The sequence below is a fragment of the Equus caballus genome, chromosome X (genome assembly GCF_041296265.1).
Source record: "Equus caballus isolate H_3958 breed thoroughbred chromosome X, TB-T2T, whole genome shotgun sequence".
Lineage (NCBI taxonomy): Eukaryota > Metazoa > Chordata > Mammalia > Perissodactyla > Equidae > Equus > Equus caballus.
Genome location: NC_091715.1, coordinates 22,935,848 through 22,960,846, shown reverse-complemented (window position 1 = coordinate 22,960,846; position 24,999 = coordinate 22,935,848). Strand labels below are relative to the sequence as shown.

At 36.7% G+C, this 24,999-nt stretch overlaps 1 protein-coding gene across 1 annotated transcript in view; it reads right to left on the bottom strand.

Annotated features, from left to right (window-relative positions):
* The window catches only part of IL1RAPL1 (interleukin 1 receptor accessory protein like 1), a 1,275,105-nt gene that overhangs the window by 1,079,352 nt on the left and 170,754 nt on the right, over nucleotides 1-24,999 (bottom strand). Inside the window, exon 2 of the mRNA XM_023633890.2 lies at nucleotides 4,288-4,393. Coding sequence (XP_023489658.1) covers nucleotides 4,288-4,369 — 82 coding nt within the window. The 5' untranslated portion in view covers nucleotides 4,370-4,393. The remainder of the gene's footprint in view (nucleotides 1-4,287; nucleotides 4,394-24,999) is intronic.

Below are 24,999 nucleotides of genomic sequence, written 5' to 3'. Positions count from 1 at the left end.
TTATACATTATACTAATTTCTATTTAAGAATACAAAGTTTTCCTTAAATGCCTCTATTTTATTTTACCTTTATTTTTCTAATACTGTATTGGTTTTGTAGAATCCTCACTGATATATCCCAGCCTGAACATTAAAGCCACTCATTCATTCATTAATGTAAGCATTACTTCATTAAGACATTTCATTGAACCCTGACTCTGAAACACACACCATATTTAGCATTGTCAAAGTTATAAGCACACATAAATCATGGTTCTTGCGCTCACCATCCTATGTTCTAGAGAAGGATATGAGAGAAAAGAGAAACAGACAAAAAGTCTGGATCCCTTTCTCTTCCTTCATCTCTACATCCAGGTCCCTCTAGCTTCATTTCTTTTCAGTGTCCCAAACTCTTGGACCAAATCACAATTCATACTTTAGTTCCCTGAAAGTGCTCTACCCATATGTTGTACATAAAAGTCCTTCAACAGTTCACATTATTTCCCTGCCCCTGAATCCTATCCCCAATTCTCCTAGCTATACACAATTAAAAGAAATATTTAATAATAACCATTATTCACAAAGACCACACTATCCTCTTGGAATAAACTTATAAAGGCACAGCATTTCATGGACTTTAACCCTTCAAGCAAGGTAATGACAATATTTTTATAGCCAAAGAAGTTCTACAAAGACACAATGGGAATATTCAAAATAGATTATTTTACCTGCAGAAAAACACACTAATAAGAAGAAGGACAATGGAAGAGAAGAAGAGAGGAGGAGAGGCAGAAAGGAGGAGGAGAAGAGAAAAGGAGGGAGGGAGGGAAAGAAAGAAGTGGGGGAGGAAGGGATGGAGGAAAGAGAGAGAGAGAAACAGACGAACAAACCAACAAAAACATTAACCTAAGCATTCCAAACTGGTTAAGATACAGACTCTCCAGGTAAGCATTTGCTTTACATATGGTTTTCATACAGAATTCTACAAATGACAGCAACTCAAATGTTTACTTACTGAATTACTACACTGCTTCACACACTTCAGGAGAATGAGTAATATTGATAGTCTTTGCCTCTTTCTTCAAGTGCTGCTTATGAAAACTAAAAACAAGGTATAAAATAGTTCCAAGAGAAAATCTTTTATGTAACAAAGGCTAAATATCTGCTTCCAGAGATAGAAAGGAGTTGATTCTAAACGTATGCAAAACTTCAGAACATCACCTGAGAGATCAGATTCAATCCTTGATTGTCATAATCATATACCTACCCAAAGTGATATTTAAAACAAAACATTATAAAGTTGAACTTTTAATATTTCAGTCAAGGATATTATAATGGTATAACTGCCTTGTTATATTTAATTTGTTCCTTAAATTAATAGCAATGGGGGTGTAAGCCAATGTGATAAAAATAATACATCTCCAGCTTGTGTATGAAGAGCTCCTATTGCTTTCAAATTAGTTCTGTTAATGAGAAACAAATATCTACTTCTAATTTTTTGTAGAATGACCATACGTGTTTATCTAAAGTAAACACTATACACAATTAACATGCCATAAAAAATTTAACATTACTGTGTGCATTATAATCATATTTAACATGTTCTTGGTTATTAAAATATCTAGTTCTAGTTTACTAGTGGTCACAGTGAATTAAAAATATAATTTTAGTAAAAGACACATGAAAAGCATTGGGTTTTGAATCATGTGTACTGAACTCTCAAAAAGATTTCTAAAATTGAAAATAAAAAGCGAATTAAATGATAAGAAAGAACAAGGATAAGTAGCCCTCTTGGTTAATATGCGAGATCAAACATCAAAAATTGATTTTTATTTCCTGGCCTTGGTGCCTCTGGTTTTATAGGTTGGGCTGGGCATGAAGATTGAGCCATTAATCTTTTAAGGAGAAGATGCCAAGTGCACTCCTCTTCTACTTGATCTATGGAGATCAGTAAGGACGCCCTTCAGTAAGCTACGTATCTGCTTCTCTCAACAAAGGTGCCACGGTAACAGACATCAGCCGAAATGAGTGCAAGCCATGAAAGTATATGGGTAAAGTAATATTATTTATTCCCAAATTGCAAACTTAACCAAAAGTCAAACAAACAAACTTAATTTCATCCAGTTTGGTCTTAACATAGATATTGGGGGAAGCTATCTTAATTCACACTATAAAAGTAACCAAATCAAACATGTGGCTAAACCTCAGGACCTGCCATGTTATTTTTACATTACGATGTGGAAAACACATTCAGTTTCGGAGGTATTAAGTAGCTATGTGACAACTATATTCGTAAATAGAAGAGAACAAGATCTCAGAACTTTTGCCAAGCTTAGGGCACCATTTTATTATAACCCTCATAAAATAATTATATCATTAAAATAAAAAATTGAATTTAAGACAGGTCACTGAATTTTCTCAGGTCTCTAGAGCAGGAGATACGAATATTCCAACTGTCCCACATTTCTAGCTCTGCTCCCATGCTTCTCAAACATACAAAGTCAGTCCAAATTTAATCAAAGTTTTTGTAGAATGGACCTGTCACCAACTATTTGATGATGGAGAAAAAAGTCACATTTGCATTTCGATAAATAAATCACAGATCTGACATACACAAAAAGAACTGAAAAAAATGATTTTTATGTAATCAAGTGTAATAGCCAGAAAAATGAAGTTTTTAAGATTCCATCAATATTTCTACTTTGGATAGTTTCATTTTGTTATAATACTTATACAGATGAGTGTTTCTCTTCTGCGTGGCCAGTACCTCAAAGATCCATGTTAAGTACTTTTAATGTAAATTGCTGTTCTAGAAAATACTACCGTTGTAGAAACTATCAGCTTTCATCACAATTTACTCCCCCTTCTACCTACTCTAACTCTCATAGGTATGCTCAACTTTCCTTGCAAGTGGCAGACAAAGAAATCAAGATATCTGCTATTTGCCAGTAATCCATGCAAATTACAAAAGCCACTACATCATAATCCTCCCCTAAGGTTTTCTCTCATTTAAAAAGATCCACCAAGAGGAACAGATGAAATAATGTGTAAATATGGAAATACTATTTTTTCGCATTGCCTACAATCACATCAATGGCAGATACAATAGCTATAAAACAAACAAAAAGTTCCAGAGCCAATAGGCTCAGTAGAATTCCTTATACTCTCAACCCTGCACCATCCCTTCGTCCACGCACAAAGTACTCCTCAATCCCTCTCCAGACTTTCTGGCAAGGTGGGCTCATGAGAGGCAGCTTGCTCTCTACTTCCATTGCACGCGGTCATTTTTATTATATAATCAATGTGAGTTTGAAGCCTCTTAACCTAAGGGAAGGAGAATGGTTGCTGCAGCCCCATCTCAGTACTTTCATTCTCTCTCCCTTCTGAATTCCAAAGATACTTTTGTTCGTGCAATTCTTGATATCACAACACTCTGCAGCCTCTCGCACATTATCTCCTCTTTTCCCCACTATCTCTCTAGAACTAGTAGATAACACAATTTAGTTCTATACACAATACATTTATTCCTCCATTATACCCAAAAGCTATAACTTCAGAAATCCTGTAAGCCAACATAAAATGTAAGTGTAGTAAGGCTTGGTATTATCAGTGACTTATTAAACAAGATACAATTTCACATCAACAACGTGGCATTTATTCAAATACCTCGTACATTTCACTAACTCCCAGTATCAACAGTCAAATGAAAAGCAAGATGCCTGATAACATGTAAAGTTTTCCGTAAGTTTCAACATTACTCTACTTAGCAGCTCCTTTCATATTACCATTCTACTTCACCTCTGTATTTCCTACTAAGATATTAGGATATTTCCCCATGATATTTTCTTTAAGAACTCTGTTGCTTTTCTTTAAATACTTACAAAATAATTCAGCAAATCAGCTGAAATACAACCCTAAAAAGAATCTGCCTTAAGCATTGCTGACATTGAAATAGTAACAGTAAAAGTCAACATGAAAAAAATCCACAATATTTCCATGCAAAAATTAAAATGACACTCTTTATAAAAGAATGCTGAAAATCATACTATAAAATGAAATCAAACTGCAACATTTTGGTATTGAATCCATTTCAATTCATAGTAACTAATGAAATGAGCTACATTTTTTCAACCTATTCCGACCTTTCTAATTCCTGAGTATGCTCCACTCATTTAAAGACATATCTACAATATTTCCACAACATGGATTCCTGTTAATTCTCAACCTCTCCACAAATGGCACATATGTAAATGTAGTACCATCACTTCAAGCCATAAAAATGAGAGAAAAGGAGGGAACACTGCTTACCAGAGCCTCTTTTGGTCACAACCTTCAAACTCTGAGTAAAAGTAGCATATAAGAGAATCAAGTGTGGAATCGGAGCTTTCATCTTCCAGCTCTTAAAGGCTGTTTCCTAAATCAAAGATAAAAAGAAAAACATACATTTTAAAAAACATATAGCAATATTATAAGATTTTTGTTAGACTTTTGATCATGCACAATTGGTGCAATGAATTCCACAAAAGAAAAGAATGTGAACAGGATCTATATTCTATTTTCCCGTATGTTGTGGTTCCTAAATCAAATCAAAACCAGTAATGCCAAAATTATGTCTCTATAGTCCTCCTAAATGTTTTAAAATATGAGAGTCACTTAAGGTTTAGAATTTCTCATTTAGAGGATCTAATGGTATTTAAATAAGTGGAAACAATCCCCTCAAAAGAACTATTTCACCAACAATTTATTTTTAATATGAATTACCAAACATTGACATTTTTTAATGTTCCGTGCTGCAACAGAACATGGTTTCATTCAGCATCATTCTTCCCAACTGAGAAGAAATCATAAATTCTATGCTTCTAAAGATTTAATTATAGTTTTCCAATTCTCTTTTAAAAACTCTAAAATATAATTCAAGAGAATTTTATGACTTTGTCTTTATTGAAAGAGAGTACACTGTCTATGAAAGCTACAGAAAGATACATCATTTCTTCCTATTACAAGACTCTCAAAGGGATACTAGAAGGGACATTAACCTAGCGTTTGGATTTCAAAAGGGGGAAATATTTCATATGAAATTAACTGAAATGAACATTGTCTTCCTCAGAAAATCATCCCTCTTTTATTTTCATATAAGACTGCAATAGTAGAGCTGAAAGACTGAATTTCAAAAAGTAGCAACACAGAACACAGTTCAAATAAATTGTCAATCCATGACAGCATGAGTTTCTTTGCAAGACAGTTGAGGACGGATCACACTCAGCTTTCAATCACTATGACTTTATTAAAGATGAGGAAGCTGAAATGGTGACTTGACAGTCACATTTTTTGCTCTCCTAGAGCCTCAGATACCTCTGAATATTTTTAAATGACGAATTCATTTACATTAATACAAGTCTGTTAAAACACATTTTAATTCACAAAACATAATCAAAATCCATTCACTTAAAGTGTCACCATATCAACATTTTAATCAGAAAGTAGGTGAATTTTTAAAATAAGCATTGAGAATAAGATATTTTAACTCCAGCTCCTTTAAATGAAGATAGCCTGTTTCAGTTTTCTAACCAAGGACCTTGAGTTCACATAAAGACATAAATGAAACCTAGTTGAGAAAGCCAACTCATCAGATATATCTGAGAACTGCCACATTAAAGTGCAAGCCTGAGTCATGCATTCCTAAAAGCCGAATCCCATTTCCCAGCTACCGCACTAACTGGAGCTGCAGGAAATCTTCAAGTTGATATCTTCAGCCTTCAGGTTAGCAGTGAGAATCAGTTCCTCTCTCAGTGTGAGTTTAATCAGTGCTGCCCAAGAAACTCCAGGATCCAACTATACACTGCAAGACCTTCCCGCTTAACTATCTTATTACTTTACTCTTGTTCAAAATACTGCTTCCTACTCATTTCATTTCTATAAGGCATACAGGCTAGTTTGCAATTCTATTTCTTTAAATTGGTTTGGAAAGCATCAATTTGGTAACATCAAGATCCTTAATTGAATCTCTTGAAACGTGTATTAGGGAAAACAAAAAAAGAATTACATAGCGTTTCACAGATTTAACGGCTCAGTCAATCTACAATAATCTTCACAAACCTCTTTGAGGTAATTTATTGTATTTTACAATGAAAGACAGATCAAATATATCTAGTCATAGACATCCAAGTTTTGCTGTATTTGTTAATTAAAATTCTTACCCAGATATCACAATGCAAACTATGTCTAAACATTTACGGAGGTTTCTCTTTTACTTTCTTATTGTTACATAGTAGCTCATACTATCAGTGACCTAATTTCAAGAACTTTCAATTTCTGGATGAACAGACCTGAAATTATTTGCCCTGCTTCCTGTTAAGAATGCCATTCACCACTTGGCTTCACATAAACCACTACTAAATCTTGTGTTAAATGAGTATATCGCAGTGGTCATAACCAATCAGTCTGCCTGGGTTCTTAACCCAGTTTTGCCACCTATTAGCTCTGTGATTTGGGCAAATAACATCTCCATGACTAGTTTTTTCATTTACAAAATATGTATTATTACATTACATATTGCATAGTGCCTAGATCAGCACTGGTACAGAGAACAAATCGAATAAATGAAAGCTGCTGCTGTTATTGTTTTTATTGCAGTTGATTTTTGTTGCCATTATTATTACTATTATTATTATTAAGACTATTATAGGCTCAACTCACATCCTCTCACCTGTGAAACTTTCTGTATATACCAGCTTTCCTTACATTCTATCCCATACTACTAGCTTATCTCTTTAATTATGTATCTTTCTATTTTATCAGACTTGAAGTCCCTCCAGGGTGAATGTGTGTTTTATTCATCTTTTTATATCCAATGCTCAATAAATGTTAGCTGAAAAAAGACTGAAAAAGAATGAAAGACTGAACGTGGCTGCTATTATATGCAGTTGAATTCTGGCATTCAAACTCATCATTTGATAAACACTTATTAAGCATATACTAGTTACAAGATGCCGTGCTATGGTGCAGTGGGGACACAAAGAAATGTAATGCATTCTAATAAAGAAGACTCACAGACCAATAAAGGAGACAAATGCTTACCTACTTAATTAGACTGGCCCTATTGCCATATGGTGAGTATAATGTGCTGAGGGAATAGAGGGAGGAATCTATTAATTCTGCTCCAGGTTGGGTTTGGCGAAGTCATAGAAAAGGGCTTTCAGAAGAAGTAGCATTTCAGCTATGCCATAAAGGAAAGACTTTCTAAGGAAAAGGGAATTCTGGGTCTAGGACAAAGGATGAGAGAAACTGTCAGTCTGGTAGGCAGACTAATGCCCACCCCTAAACATGCCCATGTTTGAATTCCTGGATCCTGTGAATACATCACCTTACATGGCAAAGGGACTTTGCAGATGTGGTTAAGAATTCTGAGATGGGAGATTATTATTTGGGTGAGCCCAAAGGAATCACAAGCAAGCTTATAAAAGGGCAGTAGAGGAATCAGATTCAGAGAGAGGAAATATAAAGATGAAAGAAAAGGTCAGAGATTGGAGTGTTGCACTTTGAAGATGGAGGAACAGGACATGTACTAAGGAATGTTTGTGGCCTCTAGAAGCTGGAAAAGGCAAAGAAACCGATTCTCTCCTAGATACCCCAGAAGAAAACGCAGGCATGCAAACATCTTGATTTAGCCAAGTGAGTCCAATGCATTTTGGACTTCTGACCACCAGGACTGTAAGATTAAAAATGTGGGTTGTTTTAAACCACTAAGTTTGCCATAATTTATTACAGCAGCAATAGGAAACTATTACAGCAAGGGTGTGAAATGGCAAGTTTCAGGATTGAAGTGTAAATAGACCACGGGTTCAGGGCTGTACTGACAGAAGTTGAAGATGTCAATGTAGAACCGTTAATGCTAAGATAAGCTAGGGAAGAAGTTGCTTTTCCCTCCTACTTCCTACAATGTTCTTCACTCATATCCTATCTAACTTCATCATCCAATAATATTTCACACGGCTTCACTTTCTTTACCTTTTTTCAATCATGAAAACAATATGTATATTGAATATGTTTCCTCAGAATACACATGATGACTCACTTGAGATTCTGACTCACCCCCCTTTCACACACTCCTAAGATTATTTGGAGTATAGACAACAAATAACCAATGTATGCTTACAGGTGAATAATCTGAACTGTTTTAGAAAGCATAGTTTGAAGGTGGAAAATCTAGTTAGCAGGCAGTGGTACAGGAAGACAAGGAAGAGAGGCAGCCTTAATGCAGTGAATACTGGGAGAACAGAAGAGATCTGGAAATAAGTAGAGCTTAGTGATATTAAAGGAAATGACATGAAGAGGAAGCTTCGAAAGTGGCTCTGAGGCATATAGTCTGAGCAACTAGGTCTATTACGATACTATTTATCCATATATAGAAATAGAGAAGACATTCTGGGCAACGAGGGTGGAGAAATATCCAAAATTATATTTGGGGCATGCAGACTTTAAATTGCCTGTGGAATCTTCTATTAGAATTGTCTTATAGTTAATTAAAAATATTAGCCAGAAGCTCGGAAGAGAGATGGAAGATAACAACATTATAATTGTAGCTGAAGTTAAAGACATGGATTAGGATAAATTGGAAGAAAGTATAGAAAACAAAGAAAAGAAGGCTTACACTTTCAGCTCCAGAGCCTACAGATATTTATGATACAGACAAAGGGAATCAAAAAGGAGAAAGAATGAGAAAATCAGCCAGTAAAGGGAATGTGAATCAGGAAGGAGTTTGGTCAACGAAGCAAGCAAGGATATTTAAGGACAAAATCAGTAGAGCTTAAGTATTGTAAGGATAAAAAGAGAAACGCGCTTTAGAATTAAGAACTCTGGTGATATCGGCCAGTCTTTTAATTAGACAAATAGGGGCATAATCAGAAGCTTCATTTGCTTGTTTCTGAACGGTAGGATGTGGAGTCCATAGCTGAGAGTACAGAAGTAGAGGGATAACTATAGAGAATTGGGAATTGAGAATAGGGAAGACCAAGACTTATATATAAACTGCAGCAAAGAGAAGCAGAGCCAGAGGAAGGAGGTGAATCTAGAATGGAAGAGACATTAGTATGGGGAAGTTGGGACACCTCCTCTTGAGGGAAGAAGAGAAAGAAAGTACACATGGATGAACATTAAGGTAAGTTTGGACGTGAAATGGAGAGAAGCTGTACTCATTTGTTTTATTCCACTTATAAAGCAGAGAGAAATGGTTTTAGAATGAGAGTGAACTGGATTTTAAGAGTCGTCTTGTACGTCAGGTTAGGCAAGCTACTTCATCTCTCTAAGTTCCAGTTTTCTCATCTACTAAGCACAGACATAATTATGTGCCGTATTCATTTCATTTTAGTTTATTTTGGTTTTGACCTATTTTTTCCCAACATATCGAGGTAGTAAAAACCGACTTCAAAGTTTTACGACCTTTAAATAAAATAATTGTCTTTATGGTGTCCACCACAGTGCTTAACAATGGCATTTAATTGTAGACACATTAAAACACCAGCTCTTTTCCTACGTCTCCTTTCTCTCCACTCCTGGCTGGTATGTAATAATTATTTATGCTCTAAAAATGATCCATTATATTTGATTTAAACCTTAAAGTTTTTACATTACTAAACTCAAGGTTATACCAATTATTTCTTCACTCTAATAAAAAAAATTAAAGTATCCATTTGTGTATGACACAGATAAAGTATTTAATCAAGTACACAATTTACACAAGGCAATGCATGTTACAATCATACAAGAGATTCCCTATGGAGAGGATAAACAGAGGCTCTTCCAGACTTTGCAACTACAAGTTACTCAGAATGCACAATATTTAAAATTAGTCCTGGGGAAATTTGTTTTTTTTTTTTTTTTTTTTTAAAGATTGGCACCTGAGCTAACAACTGTTACCAATCTTTTTTTTTTCCTGCTTTTTCTCCCCAAATCCCCCCAGTATACAGTTGTATATTTGAGTTGTGGGTCCTTCTAGTTGTGGCATGTGGGACACTGCCTCAACATGGCCTGACGAGCGGTGCCAAGTCCGCACCCAGGATCCGAACCTGCGAAACCCTGGGCCACCAAAGCGGAGTGCGCAAACCTAACCACTAGGCCACAGGGCTGGCTCCCGACACTTGTTTCTTATATCATGAACCTATGACAATTATCTGGAGGAAAATCAACCACTCAAAATTATGAATATATCTATACATTTATTTTTAAAGGTTTTTGAATGCCTACCATGTGTCAGATGCTGTTCTAAGTACTGAGGATACAAAATCATTAGGAAATGGTCATTGTGGCCAAGGATCACGTGGAAGAGAGACATGAAAATCAACGACTATAGCGAAGGGACAGATGTTACAAAAGAAGAATTTTCAAGTCTATGGAAAGTGCTTAGTGCTTCCTGGAGAGGTTGTGAAAACATTCTTAGATGAGGGTGACATTCGGGCTGACTTTGGACCAGGGTGGAAAGGACTTAAAAAGTGATGGGCAAAAGATTACAGGTAGAGAACAAAAGAGTACATGGTGCATTTGAAAAACCACTAGTGAAAATAAAAATACATACTTGACAATATATTCAGCACATATTGGAGAGTAGGGAAGGGTATATGCTTAGATCACCAAAAATAAGATTTAAGTCACTAGGATAATTTTTTACAAATTGGCCCAGGCACAATTCTTTTGTGTGTTTGTTTGTTTGTTTAATACAATCTGAACTAGAAGATCACTTATTCCTATAAAGCCTAGCTGACAAGGGAGTGTTAAGGTTCCAGATATTATAACCAAGTTTCTATATCGATCTCCATAAATTAATTCATAATCTAACGAAAAGGCCAAGGTGTCAATAAAATCTTTAGTCATATGGTTCTTGACAGATTCTCCTACAAGGCGATGAAGAATATAATACTCAATAGTCAAATAACTCTGTCTAAAATGCACGTGTTCCTTATTTCAATATTGTCCTGAGAATTACACACCAGAGTAGTTTGCTGCAGAGCAACCTGGCATAAAATGCTATGGAATGTCCTGCAAACCAAAAGACTGGAGTAGTGGCTGCAGTTACTATGGAATAATTGGCACACCTACTAGATGGCAACAGTTGAGGCTGAAAACTTGTAGAAGGATCCTGTAAGGAAAGGGCTTGCTCCATTCTTATGAAGTCTGGACCATATCCTTCAGCAGGTGGGAGGCCAATGGTGTTTAAGGAACTGAGTGTCATAACCAGCTTTGTATTATAAAGAATTGACCAAACTTCTACCTAATCTACTAAGAAAATAAGATCAATAATACAAATAAAATCACAAGAAAAAAAGAGGGTATAAAATATACAATAACATACAAATTTAGAATATTTTGAATTATACTAAATTTGAAATTTTTACAGATTGGATGGTTTTCTGGGAACATAAATTACCAAAATTGACTAAATAAAAGAAAATATGAATCAAACAAAAGCCATTAAAAATGCTAAACACCATTAAAGTACAAACTCCAAAAATTTTTGACTACAGAAAATAACACAGATGAATACATTCAAACTTTCAAGGAAGACAGTGTGTTACAAGGAACAGAAAATCATGGTTATGGCTGTAAAAACACAGAAAATCTTAAGAAACTGACAGAACAAATTATTAGAATATAAGGAATTTAATAAACTTTATAAAACTAGAATAACACTGGCAAGGGTAGTTAATGTTACCATTATTACTTAGCTTTTATCTAGAAGTCCTAGGCAGTGAAATGAACCAGGAAGTAAGAGTCATAGCTATAAATATAAAGATTAGTAAAAGGAAAATGCAAAATTTTTATTATTCATAGGTTATGGCTATAAACACATAAAAAACTTTATTCCATTATAAATGGAGAAAAATAATGTGCACCAAGATGGAAGTATTGACCACTTTGTCAATATTGACCAAAAAATGTCAATTTTTTCCAAACTGACATTATTCACTTCTAGTCAAAATCCAAATGGAATTTTTGTTTCTTAAAAAATTAAGCCTAAAATTTAAATGGAAGAATAAACAAGAGAGAAATTTAGAAAAAAGATGAGCAATTCAGTAGGACTTGCCCTGCAAGATACCAAAATGCATTTTCATTTCAGACCAGTTGAAGTAGAGTACAGCCACAAAAATGGGTAGACTTATCAATGAAAGATATATACAACACTGCACCAGATATGAGAATATATAAGAACAATATATGGTAAAGGAAGCATATACCATTGAACAGAGAAATGAAATGTCTGTGATAATAAAAATTCTGAGATGGCTCCCAAGATTCCCACCCCTAGTGTTCACACCCTGTAGAATCCCCTCCCTTTGCATGAGTGAAGACTACAAATATGATGGGATATCACTCCCATGATTAGGCTATGTTTATATGGCAAAAGTGAAGATGTTGTGTAGTTGTAAATAAATCAACTAATCAATTGATTTTAAGTTAATCAAAAGGACAATTACACTGGGTGGGCCGAGACTAATCAGGTGGCCCTTTAAAAGAGGGTCTAGAGGTCACAGATAGATGTCAGAGAAATAGGAAGCAGCAGAGATGCTCTCTTATTAGTCTTGAAGAATAAACTGCCATGTTGTGGAGAGAGCCACACGTCATGGAGTGGTGTGCAGCCTCTAGCAGCTAAGAGCTCAGTCCTACAACCATAAGGAAATGAATTCTGCCACCAACCACATGAACTTAGAAGAGGATCCCAAGTCTCAGATGAGAGTTCAGCCCAGCTGATATCTTGATTTCAGCTTTGTAAAACTCTGACTGCTGACCCACAGAAGTTGTGTGATAATACATTTGTGTGTAGCAGTTTTAAGCTGCTAGATTTTTGGTAATTTCTTACACAGCAATAGGTAACTAATAGAGGACTATTAAAATAAATTGTAGGGAATACCTATAAGATGAAATAGTCAGCCTTCACAAATTGTTGGGGTTTTTTTGAGGAAGATTAGCCCTCAGCTAACATCCGCCACCAATCCTCCTCCTTTTGCTGCAGAAGATTGGCCCTGAGCTAACATCTGTGCCCATCTTCCTCTATCTTATATGTGGGACGCCTGCCACAGCATGGCTTGATAAGCAGTGCATAGGTCTTTGCCCAGGATCCGAAAGGGCAAACCCCAGGCTGCCAAAGCAGAGCATGCAAACTTAACCACTACACCACTGGGCCAGCCCTTCACAAATATTTTTGAAGTTAATCACTTGGAAAAATAGTCACAATAAAATATTAAGAGAGAAAAGCAGAATACAATGCTGTATAGAGAGCACGATTCTTATTATGAATAATATGAATATAGATGACAGAAAAGTAACTAGAAAAAACTACATCACAGTATATAATATGATGTTTGCAATCTAAGTAATTACACTGATTTTGGTTTTCCTCCATATCACTATATGTTTGCCCAATTTTTAATAAAAAATGAACATGAACTACTTTTCATAAGACTATATATGCTTTTGTATCATTTTAAAATTTCTATAGGAAAGGTTTTAAAGTTTTAAGTGTCCATCAATAGATGAACGGATAAAGAAAATGTGAGATACACACATAGGAATATTATTTAGCCTTAAAAAAGAAGGAAATCCTGGGGCTGGCCCCGTGGCCGAGCGGTTGAGTTCGCGCGCTCCACTGCAGGCGGCCCAGTGTTTCGTTGGTTCGAGTCCTGGGCGCGGACATGACACTGCTCGTCAAACCACGCTGAGGCAGCAGCCCACATGCCACAACTAGAAGGACCCACAACAAAGAATATACAACTATGTACCGGGGGGCTTTGGGGAGAAAAAGGAAAAACTAAAATCTTAAAAAAAAAAAGAAGGAAATCCTTTAATTTGTAACAACATGGATGGACCACGAGGACATTACACTAAGTGAAATAAGCTAGGCACAGAAATACAAATATTGCATGATATCACTTACATGTAGAATCTGAAAAAGTAAAACTCACAGAAGCAGAGAGCAGAATGATGGTTGCCAGAGGCTGGAGGTAGGGGAAATGAGGATAAATCGGTCAAACAGTACAAAGTTTCAGTTATGTAGGATGAATAAGTTCTGGAGATTTAATGTGCAGCATGGTGACTATAGTTAATAATGCCACATTGTATACATGAAATTTGCTAAAAGAGTAAATCTTAATCGTTCTCACCACACAAAAAATAATTATAGCTATGTAAAGTGATGGATATGTTAATTAACTTGACTGTGGTAACCATTCCACAATGTATGTATATCAAAGCATCATGTTGTACACCTTAAATATATACAATTTTATTTGTCAATTATATCCCAATAAAGCTGAAAAAATAAAAAAAGTTTTTATGGAATCAAATTATCTCAAATTTTTCAAGAACCTGAATGATTTACTATTATTTTAATTCTACAGTCTAAAACATACATTCCTCAATCCAAGAATCATTTGGATAAACCATATTGTGCCAAATATTTTTGTCACACTAACACAATTTTTGGTATGCTCAGTCATAAGATCCACTCTAACGGGTCACTAATAAAAACACTAACATAGCAATCAGGATCAAATTAAAATAGATTCTAGACAGACCGACACACACCCATACATGTACACACACGCACATACACATTTCCTGGTCTGTTTACAATACCCAATAAATTGTTTCAAGCCGATAATAGGCCCTAAATAGGTACTGATTGGATAATTGAAAGAATGAAATGTATACTGTGGAAGAGTTATTCCTATAAATGCATCCACATGATAGTACTTTAAGGCAATATTTGAGACTCTGGAATTAGCAGTAGAGATTACTGGATATCTTTTTGATGGAAAGTTGGAAGCTCTGGGGATTATCTGATCCTATGTGTGCACCTTTGTCTGTGGATATGCTATTTTACAACTCTGTAAAGATAAAGTGAACTTCTAGAAAGCTAATAGAAATGCAACTAATTCTTATCCATAGAAATGCAAATTATGTGTGTCTGGTGGGATCAACTGATTACTGTCTACACAGACCAGTTGTGGTAAATCCATGACAAAATTCCTTTACTGCATATAAATTTGTGGTTCTTTGACACCTCTGTCAGTTGTAACATGTCTTCCAGTTCCTTCATTAATTAGTGAATTAAGTAAATCATTGACGTATTCACTTTATATCTTTATGAGTCATGACCTTTTCAAAAATTATGCTTTATAACTACATTCATTTATTACAATAAAGTTAGTCAATGAATTCTTTGAGAGGACAGTATTCTTTTAAGTTTAAAAAAGAAATTACAGCAAGTTACTTTTGGTTAGATTTTGTCTCCTAGTCAGTGCTTAGTATCATGGTGTTTTAACCAGAAACCATAGGCACAATATAAAGACACCTTCAAGGCAGTTAAATAAGAGATCAGTAAACTCGCAAAGAGGCAGAGAGAAATTCTATTTCCATAAAATTATCATCAACAAGAACTAAATCTATTTTGGGACACCAGGCCTTTCTCTCAGCTTTGGAAAGGAAAAGGAACTCCCCATCTTCATGGTGATTGGGACGCAGCTTCATAGAAGAAGACCTCAATATCAAGGTCATTTGAAATTTATGCAATCATCCCTTACAAAGTGTAGAGTTGCTTAGGGTAACCAGCTATGGCTTAGAAAATCCTTGGCATTAGCTGATGCTTGCCTGCCAAGACAGACCTGAAGAAATATATAATGAAGGTGGTTAGGTGCATACACTCAGGAGTAAAACTGCCTGTGTTTGAAGCCCAGCTAAATTTCTTACCAGCTGAGCAAACTTGGACAAATTAATGATGCTTAATATCTCTATACGTCAATCCTCTCATCCGTAAAGGGGGCAGGGGAATAGTCTCCACCTCAGAGGATTACTGCGAAAATCAAATGCAATAATGTATGATTAGCATTAAACATTGGTGCTTAGTTGGGTATGCATCACCCTTTATTTTTATAAGCCGCCGAACTTACAGGGCTATGCTGATAATAGTAGCCTTGACTGAATGTCCTATATGTAATAATCGCAAACTTAAAGTACTGGGAATTATTTGGGAACTGGAAACATTACATCTGCTGCCAGAAAATTCTATAAAATTCAATACAACTCACACTTATTTAGTGACAGTAGAAAATCCAGTAAATGCATGAATGTGACTAGCTAAAATGGAAAGCGCACTGCACACAAGAATAGAGAGCATAAATAAAAACACTACATGGTTTCCATCTGCCACTTTTCTAATTCACCTTTCTTACACGTTTCGTATTCATCATGCCCTCCACTGTAATTCAACTGCAAAAGCTCATACCAAAGAAATTTTCGGGGTTCCAAAGTCAGCAGACTGGATGAGGCAAGTGACAAAGCCAGGGAGGAAAAGCAAACACATTCCATCATCACTCTTGTGGGCTGCAAACATGATCCTAGCTGAGTGGGTTTGCCCTCCTTTGTGAGTTCTTCCTGCCAATATATTTAAAGGATAGTTGGATAAACCTGACCCTTATCACATTTCTGTATGCTTAAAATTCAACATATTGAAGAAACTTACTGCAACTCTCAAGAAAAAGTGGCTTTATGTTAATTAGAACCCCAATATTTGATGTTTGTTATACGTGCAAAAAGTTTTTAAAATTTTTATTTTTCCAGTTAAACTCAATATACCTACAGCCATATCAACTTCCAAGGAGAGTAGGATAGTGGGAGAAGAGCCAAGGTAGGAAGTGCTCCTCAACCTCGGCTGCACCGTGGGATCACTTAAGGGGGCTTTTAAAGAGAGTGATAATGACCCAGGTAATGCCCAAACTGCTGGCCCATGGACCACACTTTGAAAAGTAAAGGATCAGACAACAGTATCTTTTAGAGTTCCCTACAGCAGGGCTTCTCAAACCTGCTGCTATTAACATTTTAGGCCAGATAATTCTTCATTGTGGGGGGCTGTTCAGTGCATTGTAGGATGTTGAGCAGCAGCCATGGCCTCTATCCACTAGATGCCAGTAGTACCTTCCCCAAGTTGCCACAAGTAAAAATGTCTCCAGACATTGCCAAATGATCTGTGGCATGGCTGGTACCTCCATATCACAGATTTAATCACTAGTCAGAATTAGTTCTATCAGAGAGAAAAATCAGTTCTGAGGCCATGGAACAAAGCAAAACTGGTTATCTTTTGTAAAGGTGCTTAGTAGTCACCGTTAGTACTCTGAGAACATGACCGATGAAGCTGTCAGGAAAAAAAATATATAATTATGTGTCATAGGTCAATAGAATCCTCTTATAAAGGAAACAAAAAACAATGATAAAGCTTTGTACGTGTTTTAAAATAAGTGTTAAAATTAAAAGACAGTGAATGCATTTGTGTGAGACACAGTAACAGCCCTCAAAGATATCCACGTCCTAATGGCCAGAATTGTTGACTACGTTATCTTACATGGGAAAATGAACTTTGCAGCTGTGATTCATTTAAGGATCTTGACATGGGAAGATTATCCTGGATTCCCAGTGGGGCCCAATGTAATCACAAGGGTCTTTATAAGAGGGTGACAAGAATTTTAAAGTTAGGCCATGTGAGAATGGAAGCAGAGATTGGAGTGATGAAGTCAGGAGCCAAGGAATGTCAGCAACCACTAGGAGCTAGGAGACTAAAGGTACGGATTCTCCCCTGGAGGAACCAGCCCCGGTGACCCCCTAATTATAGCCCCGTAAAGCTCATTTCACACTTCTAACCTTCAGAACTGAGAGAATAAATACATGTTCTTTTGAGCCACAAAGTTTGTAATATGTTACAGCAGTAATAAGAAGCTAGTACAACACTGAAGTAGCTAGAAACTTAAAAGGAATAATCTAGTTTATCACTAGAATTTGTAAAAAATTGTGGTAATTATTTATACATTCATATATGATTCTGCACATTTTGTTTTCAATGTTTACTAATACAACAACTGGTAACCTTTCTTGAGCACTAACTTAGTGCCAGGCATGTATCTAAGTACACTTTGTTAATCCTTACAAATTTTCACTCAGGTAGACGCTATTGTTGCCTATACAAATTACCTTTGCCAAGGTCACACAGCTGGAAAATTAGTTTCCATGTCTTCCACTAATGATATTTTAAATAGTCAATAATTAGTAAAACAGAGTTAGTTCTGAGATCTCTGATGCAAATACATCCATAAAAATACATACGATCCATATCCCATGACTCACCTACAGGCAGTGCCATTATTTCTTTGAACAGTGCGTGCTTACAGAACCTGTGCATGAACTGAAATTCTTTCCATGTGATATTTATGTGGTTTTCAACTACGTGTTTGCTACAGTCACTCAACTCAAAGGTTTTCACTATCTGAGGCCCCCGCTTCTTTATGGCAGGAGCTGCACTATCTCCTCAAAGAGAATATAAATTGCTCTATGCCTGTCTGATCTAGTTGCTCCTTAACTTCCCAGCACTTAGCATATATGTTGTTCTTGCTTTGGGTTCTTCTAAAAATTGAATTCTAAGATTGACTGTTCTTCCTACCACATCTAGAAACACTACACATTAATTCTTGCCACCTCCCCAAGTTCAGAAGATCAGAGGTAAATCAGAATTTGGTATTAACTACTTTCCAGAATCTATTTAGCAGTTCTACATACCATCTTGCTGAGGTCATAATGGATAAACTCGTTGACCAATATATGCCATGCACTATTCTAGATTTTGGAGTATTGGAGACATAGGAAATAAGACAGTTCAAGACCCTTCCTTCATCAAGCTTACATTCTTGCTACACAAAAGCAAGACATGTAAGTAAGTAATATATTTCATTTAATGATAAATTTTGTGAGGAAAATGAAATAGTGCTAAGGGAAACAGAGTGATATGGTATAGAAGTTACTGTTTTAATTTCTCCAAGGTCTTTCCTATAACTTGGAACAAAAACATGAGGAGGAAGCAGTCACATGTGGATATGCAGGGTGGGAGGACATTCCAGGAAGAGGAATAGCACATGCAAAGACCATGAGACCAGAACAAGCTCAGTATAGTTGTCCATATGGTTGGAGGTGTTTGGACAAAAGGGAGAGTGGAACTATGTAAGGTAATAAGAACAGGCTGGGTCCAATTCATGCAGGGATTTGCATTTTATTTTATTCGTAGTGAAAAGTCATTCAGAGTTTAAAGAAAAAAACTGTTGTGGGTTAAATTGTGTCACTCCAAAAGATATGTTGAAGTCCTAACCCTGGGTACCTACATATGTGACCTTATTTGGGAATAGGGTCTTTGCAGATGTAACCAAGTTAAGATGAGGTCATACTGGATTAGGGTAGACCCTAACTCCAATTCCTGGTGCCCCTATGAGGAAAGACACACACTCACAGGGAGGAAGGCCTTGTGACAATGGAGGCAGAGGTTGGAGTGATGTGTCTACAAGCCAAGGAAAGCCAAGAATTATCGATAACCACAAGAAGCTAGGAAGAGGTGTAAAAGTATCATCCCCTAGAGACTGCAGAGAGAGAGCATGGCCCTGCCAACACCTTGATCTTGGACTTCTAGCCTCCAGAACTGTGAGAGAGTAAATTTCTGTTGTTCTACGCCACCAAGTTTGTGGTAACTTGTTGCTGCAGCCCTATGGAACTAGTACAGATACTAATAAGATAATATACATTATTGAAAAGTTTACCTTGACTACCATGTGAAGAATGGACTATACTGGAACAAAAATAGAAAAAAAGGATTACGAATTAGGTTGAATGCTAATGCAGTAGTTCAGACAATAATTGATATTGGCTTAGACTAGACAAAGGTAACGATGGAAAACCATCAGACTTGGTGTACAGTTTGGAAATAACGGCAGCAGGAGTTACCAATATATTGGGTATATTCAGTGAGTAAAAATGAAATTAAAGATCACTCCCAGGTTTTGCCAGAGAACAGAGGTGTACTGTGTTACCATTAACTGAGCTGGGGAAGGCTAGGGGACTAGCAAGTTTGGAGATTCAGGAGGACATGATCCTTTTTGGATAGTTTAATTTTGAGATGCCCATGAAATATCCAAGTTAATTTGATATATTAGTGTGATGGGCCTCTAATGATTCCTGCCTCTCGTTATTTATGACCTGCGTAATCCCCTACCTTTGAATGGGGGATGGTCCTAATGACCCTCTAATAAGTAAAAAGTGACGGGATGTCATTTCTGTGATTAAGTCACAAAAACTGATTTCCCTTTTGCTGGAACTCTCTTACTATTCACTTTGATGACACCAGCTACCATACTGTGAGCTGCCCTATGTAAAAGCCCATGTGGCAAGAAATTGAGGGTAGCCTCTGGCCAAGAGCCAGAGAAAAACATGGTCCAACGATTTTTAAGGAACTGAATCCTGCCAACAACCAGTGAGTGAGCTTGGAAGCAGATCCTGCCCCAACCGGACCATGAGATGACTGCTGCCCCTGCCAACATCTCGATCGCAGTCTTGTGAGCAAGAAGACCCAGTTAAGCCATGACCAGATTCCTAACCCACAGAGACCATGAGAAATGTTTCATTTTAAGGCATTAAGGTTTTTTTTATTGTGGTCATAATAGCTTATCACATAGTGAAATTTCAGTTGTACAATATTATTTTTTATATACAAGTATGCCCCTTCACCCCTTGTGCCCACCCTCCACCTCCCTTCCCCTGGTAACCACTAATTTGTTCTCTTTGTCCGTAAGTTTGCTTATATTCAACATATGAGTGAAATCATATGGTGTTTGTCTTTCTCTGTAAGACATTAAGCTTTGGGTAATTTTTTTAATGTAGCAAAAGATAACTAATACATATGGGAAGGATGTGGGAGAAATGTGAGCTGCAGACATATATTTAGGAGTCATCAACATATAGATTTTACTTAAAGAGAGCTAGATGTGGTCACCTATGGAGGGCAGATAGAGAAGAGGGCTCATAATTGAGGCCTTAAACTATAAGTTAATGAGGCCAAAAAGAAAAATAGGAATCAGAAAAGCAAACCAGGAATTAAGAAGTGGGAGGAAAATCAGGAGAAACTATTTTGAGACTAAAGTTGTGGCCAACTGGGTCAAATTATGCAAAGGGGTCAGGTAAAATGAGAAGTTAGAACAGACCATTCGATGTGGTAACATAGCTTTCATTAGTAACCTTAACAGAGCCATTTTTTGAGGAATGAAAACCTCATTGGATTTGGCTAAGGGAAGAACGGAAGGTGAGAGAGCAAAGATACTGAATACTGCAAACTCTTAGAGAAGTGTTTCTGTGAAGCCAATAAGCCACAGCTCAAGGGAATGTCCTCCTTATGATGTGTGAATAGAAGCTATATTTGTAGGCTCGTTCTTATGAGCCTATATGGAGAAATAAGTCGGTGATGTAGGACAGTCGACAATTAAAGGAACAGTCTTTGAGAGAGTAGTTGAAAACATAAATGTTGGGGTTGGCTTTAGATAGTAGCAGGCAGATTTCATCTACTCTAAATGGAGGGAAGAGTAGGCTGGTAAATTTGGTGATAGAAATGTGAGCTTGTTCTACTCCATCGCATCATTAAAACAAATTAAGTAGGAGGAAAGGTAAGCTGAGTGTTTCACAGCTGAGTGTGAAAGGTGTGGAAAGAGAGTAGGAGGTTTAAAGATAAAGGAGGATGAACAAAATAATATCTCAGAGCATGGTAAAGTGAACGTCCTAGAGAAGGAGAAGGATTGTGTAGCACTGGTGCTTGTCCACTGGGGATATGTGATCATAAAGATTAAGTCAGAAAGGTAGTAGATTTACTTCAGCAATGCTCAACAACTCGAGTGAAGGCAGGGAGCAGACAGATAGTTATACTTCAGTTTTGGAGTTGTTTCCAAGTCAGCATAATAGAAAAATAGAGAGGCAGGAGTTTTAAGAGTTTAACAGTTTGTAATAGCGTTGGACAATGAAACCGCACCAATAAATTGTTCATATATATCATGTCCATGCCAGAACCATATTTTTTTCTAATAATTTAGACATGACAATATAATATCATGCTAATTGAAAGCTAACTTGGTTCAAGTAGTCCCATAGAACAGTTTCATGATAATGATTAAGAAGCAGACACACATAATTTGACAGATTGAAAAGATCCAGTTCACTTTAGCTGCCTGTGTTTTAACTCCCTGGGTAATATATCCAATGTTTGCACTTAAGAAAAATGCTTTTGGGCATGATGGGGTCTAAATACTCTCACATTGCCTGCCTGGAAGCTAGTCTACTGTTCTCTCCATGTTAACTTCAATGCAAGCTATGGGCTTGACATTGCAATTTAACAGGATTTACAACTTGTTCTTGGAAAAATAGGCACAATTTTAAACTCCAGTAGATATTATTGCAATCATGCCAGCAGAAAACCTAATTCTGAGAAACCTATGGGCTTCAAGAAAAATAGATCAAAAAATAGTTTCTTACCAACATAATGCAAAGAACCATGTCATCAACTATTTACTAGACAATATATGTACCCAAAATGTTGTATGGAGTGACATGATGAAAAACCACATTGATATTATCATCCAAAATAGCAGGATCTCACTTCCCCTGTGGAGGGCATTTCTCAGTAGACTCCACCATCCCTCTGTTTTCCATCTACCAATAATGAAATGCTTTAAACCAAAGGGGTAGAAAGCCCTCTTAATCCACAGTTGTCAGTGCCACTAAGACCATTGTTTTTCACCTAGTATTTAACATTTATCTTATGCAACAGTTCTTTCTAAAAGGTAAACTATTTTTCATTAGCAATATTCGACCCTTCAGAACGTTTAATGGTATTATCCATGAACCTATATTAATTTGATTATTTTAAAATGAAATATATATTAACTGTTGCTTTTAAAATGTTATTTATTTAATAGAAAAGCCTTTCAAAACATCAAGTCTGAATACGAATGTTTAAAGGTGCCCTTGGAAGGCATTCCCAAGATCATTTTATCAACACAGGTTCCGCCTTTGCTCCTAGAAGTTCCTCCATTAAAAGATGACAGGTTTGGGAGAATTCCAAATCTCTGGTACTATGATATATGTGCTTTGTTCCATCCAATTCTTATTTTTCAGGCCACTTCACTTAAAAATTTAATTCATGGTGACTGACACTCCCACTGAAATTTGTCTGCAACTAATATATTCTAGCAGCTACTATCATGCATTCCTTCTTTTCTATTTGCTTATTTCGACTTTCTCCCCTAAAGACACTGCTTGTTAGAAATACGCTGGGTTGACTATTTTCCTGCCAAAATCTGCAGATTCTAATTAAATAACTCAGAGAAAAGCAGTCATAACAAAAAGCTAAATTACAAGGCCTTGGGAATGCAATTGTTTCCAGGTGGGGAAGGACAGAGGGGATGGTATAAACTTCCGTTGGCCTTTAGGAAGAGACAGAGTGGCATAATGAAAAGCCTGCTGCCCTTTGTGTCCTAATCCTGGGCTTGAGGCCCAGCTATGTTACTTCAGGGAAAGTAAGTTCATATCCAGCAACTGATTTTCTTTACAAGAACAGGAAACATAATGGCCTTGCCTATCTCAAAACACTCTGTAATGTAAAGTATTACCCTTATTTCCTCCGTGCCTATCATGCATTCCACGTGTGGCATACCAACACTAGAAACTGACTGGAAAATACTATTTTGTATGTGCATCATCTCTCTGAATACTTCAACTGATTCCATGTATATTAACCCACTTTTCAACAGACATGAGACGGTATCCCCATTTATCCTCATATTGTAAATGGAGAAACTGAGGTCAAATAATTTATAATTAGATGACTTCCAAAAATAAGCAGATACACAGGACTGCCTTAAGAATCCAATTTAACGCATCTTTCACAAGAGTTCAGCCTTCAAAGATCAATAGCACTGATTCCTACCTAAACGTTGCTAGCTGGAGGTTTTTAAAAAGTAGGGCCACATGTCTAAATCACTATGCAAGGAAGCACCATATTTCTTTCCTTCTTTTTTTGAGGAAGATTAGCCATAAGCTAACTGCTGCCAATCCTCTTTTCACTGAGGAAGACTGGGCTAACATCCACGCCCATCTTCCTCTACTTTCTATGTGGGACGCCTACCACAGCGTGGCATGCCAAGTGGTGGCACGTCTGCACCCGGGATCTGAACCGGCAAACCCCGGGCCGCCGAAGTGGAATGTGCACACTTAACCGCTGCGCCACCGGGCCAACCCCAAGCACCATATTTCTTAGAGCTAGAAAGCAATACCTGAACTTCCTTGCGTATGTTCATACATATAAGCAAAATTGCATTTAAAACCCATTGTAAATGTTGAAAGGATGTCACTTTAAGTCCAAAGAAAGATCATCCTTCAGTTGTGCTCCATAACACCACTTTGTCTGGAGCGACAACATGTTCTTCCAAAAGTCCAATCATAACTCTATGATTTCAATTACACCAGCTGATACACCACCAGAGGCTGATGAAGCTTGAGACTGAGGACCTTTAAACTACACACGCCCCTTTTAAAGCCCTGTACTTAATTTTGTAGTCGTAATTTTTCATCCTTTTTTCTTAGAGCGGCGCCAAAATTATATAAGCTGCAGGGCTCATCAACACTAGATTCTCCCTGGCTCACCCTATGTACTTAAGTTACTCACTATCATACTCCTTGTCAAGTTGACTAAACATTTTCCCTTTTCTAGAGACCCCAAACATTGAAAATATAATGAAACAACAAGCTCTTATCCCTCATTTGGTGAAGACAGTCCTTCTATGTGGATTACCAGATGGTAATTTACAGCACAGACCTTTGGAAAGGAGTGTTGATTTATGGAATAATGGGAGGAGAAGTAACTTGGCAGTTAAGAGATCTAGATTCAAGTCCAGAGTGCGCCACACCAACCACTAACGTTAAGATCTTTGCAACGTCACTTACACTCTCTAGGCTTTCGTATCCTTGTCTTTGTGATGAAAAAAATGGACAAGAGTATCACTGCAATTGCTTCTTGGACATCTACAATTGTATAATCTAGTTACATTCTTCAAAGTCATATCATTTTAGACTCAATCTCATACTGCAACAAAGAGATGCAATGGTAATAGGGAACTCTTTCTTCCT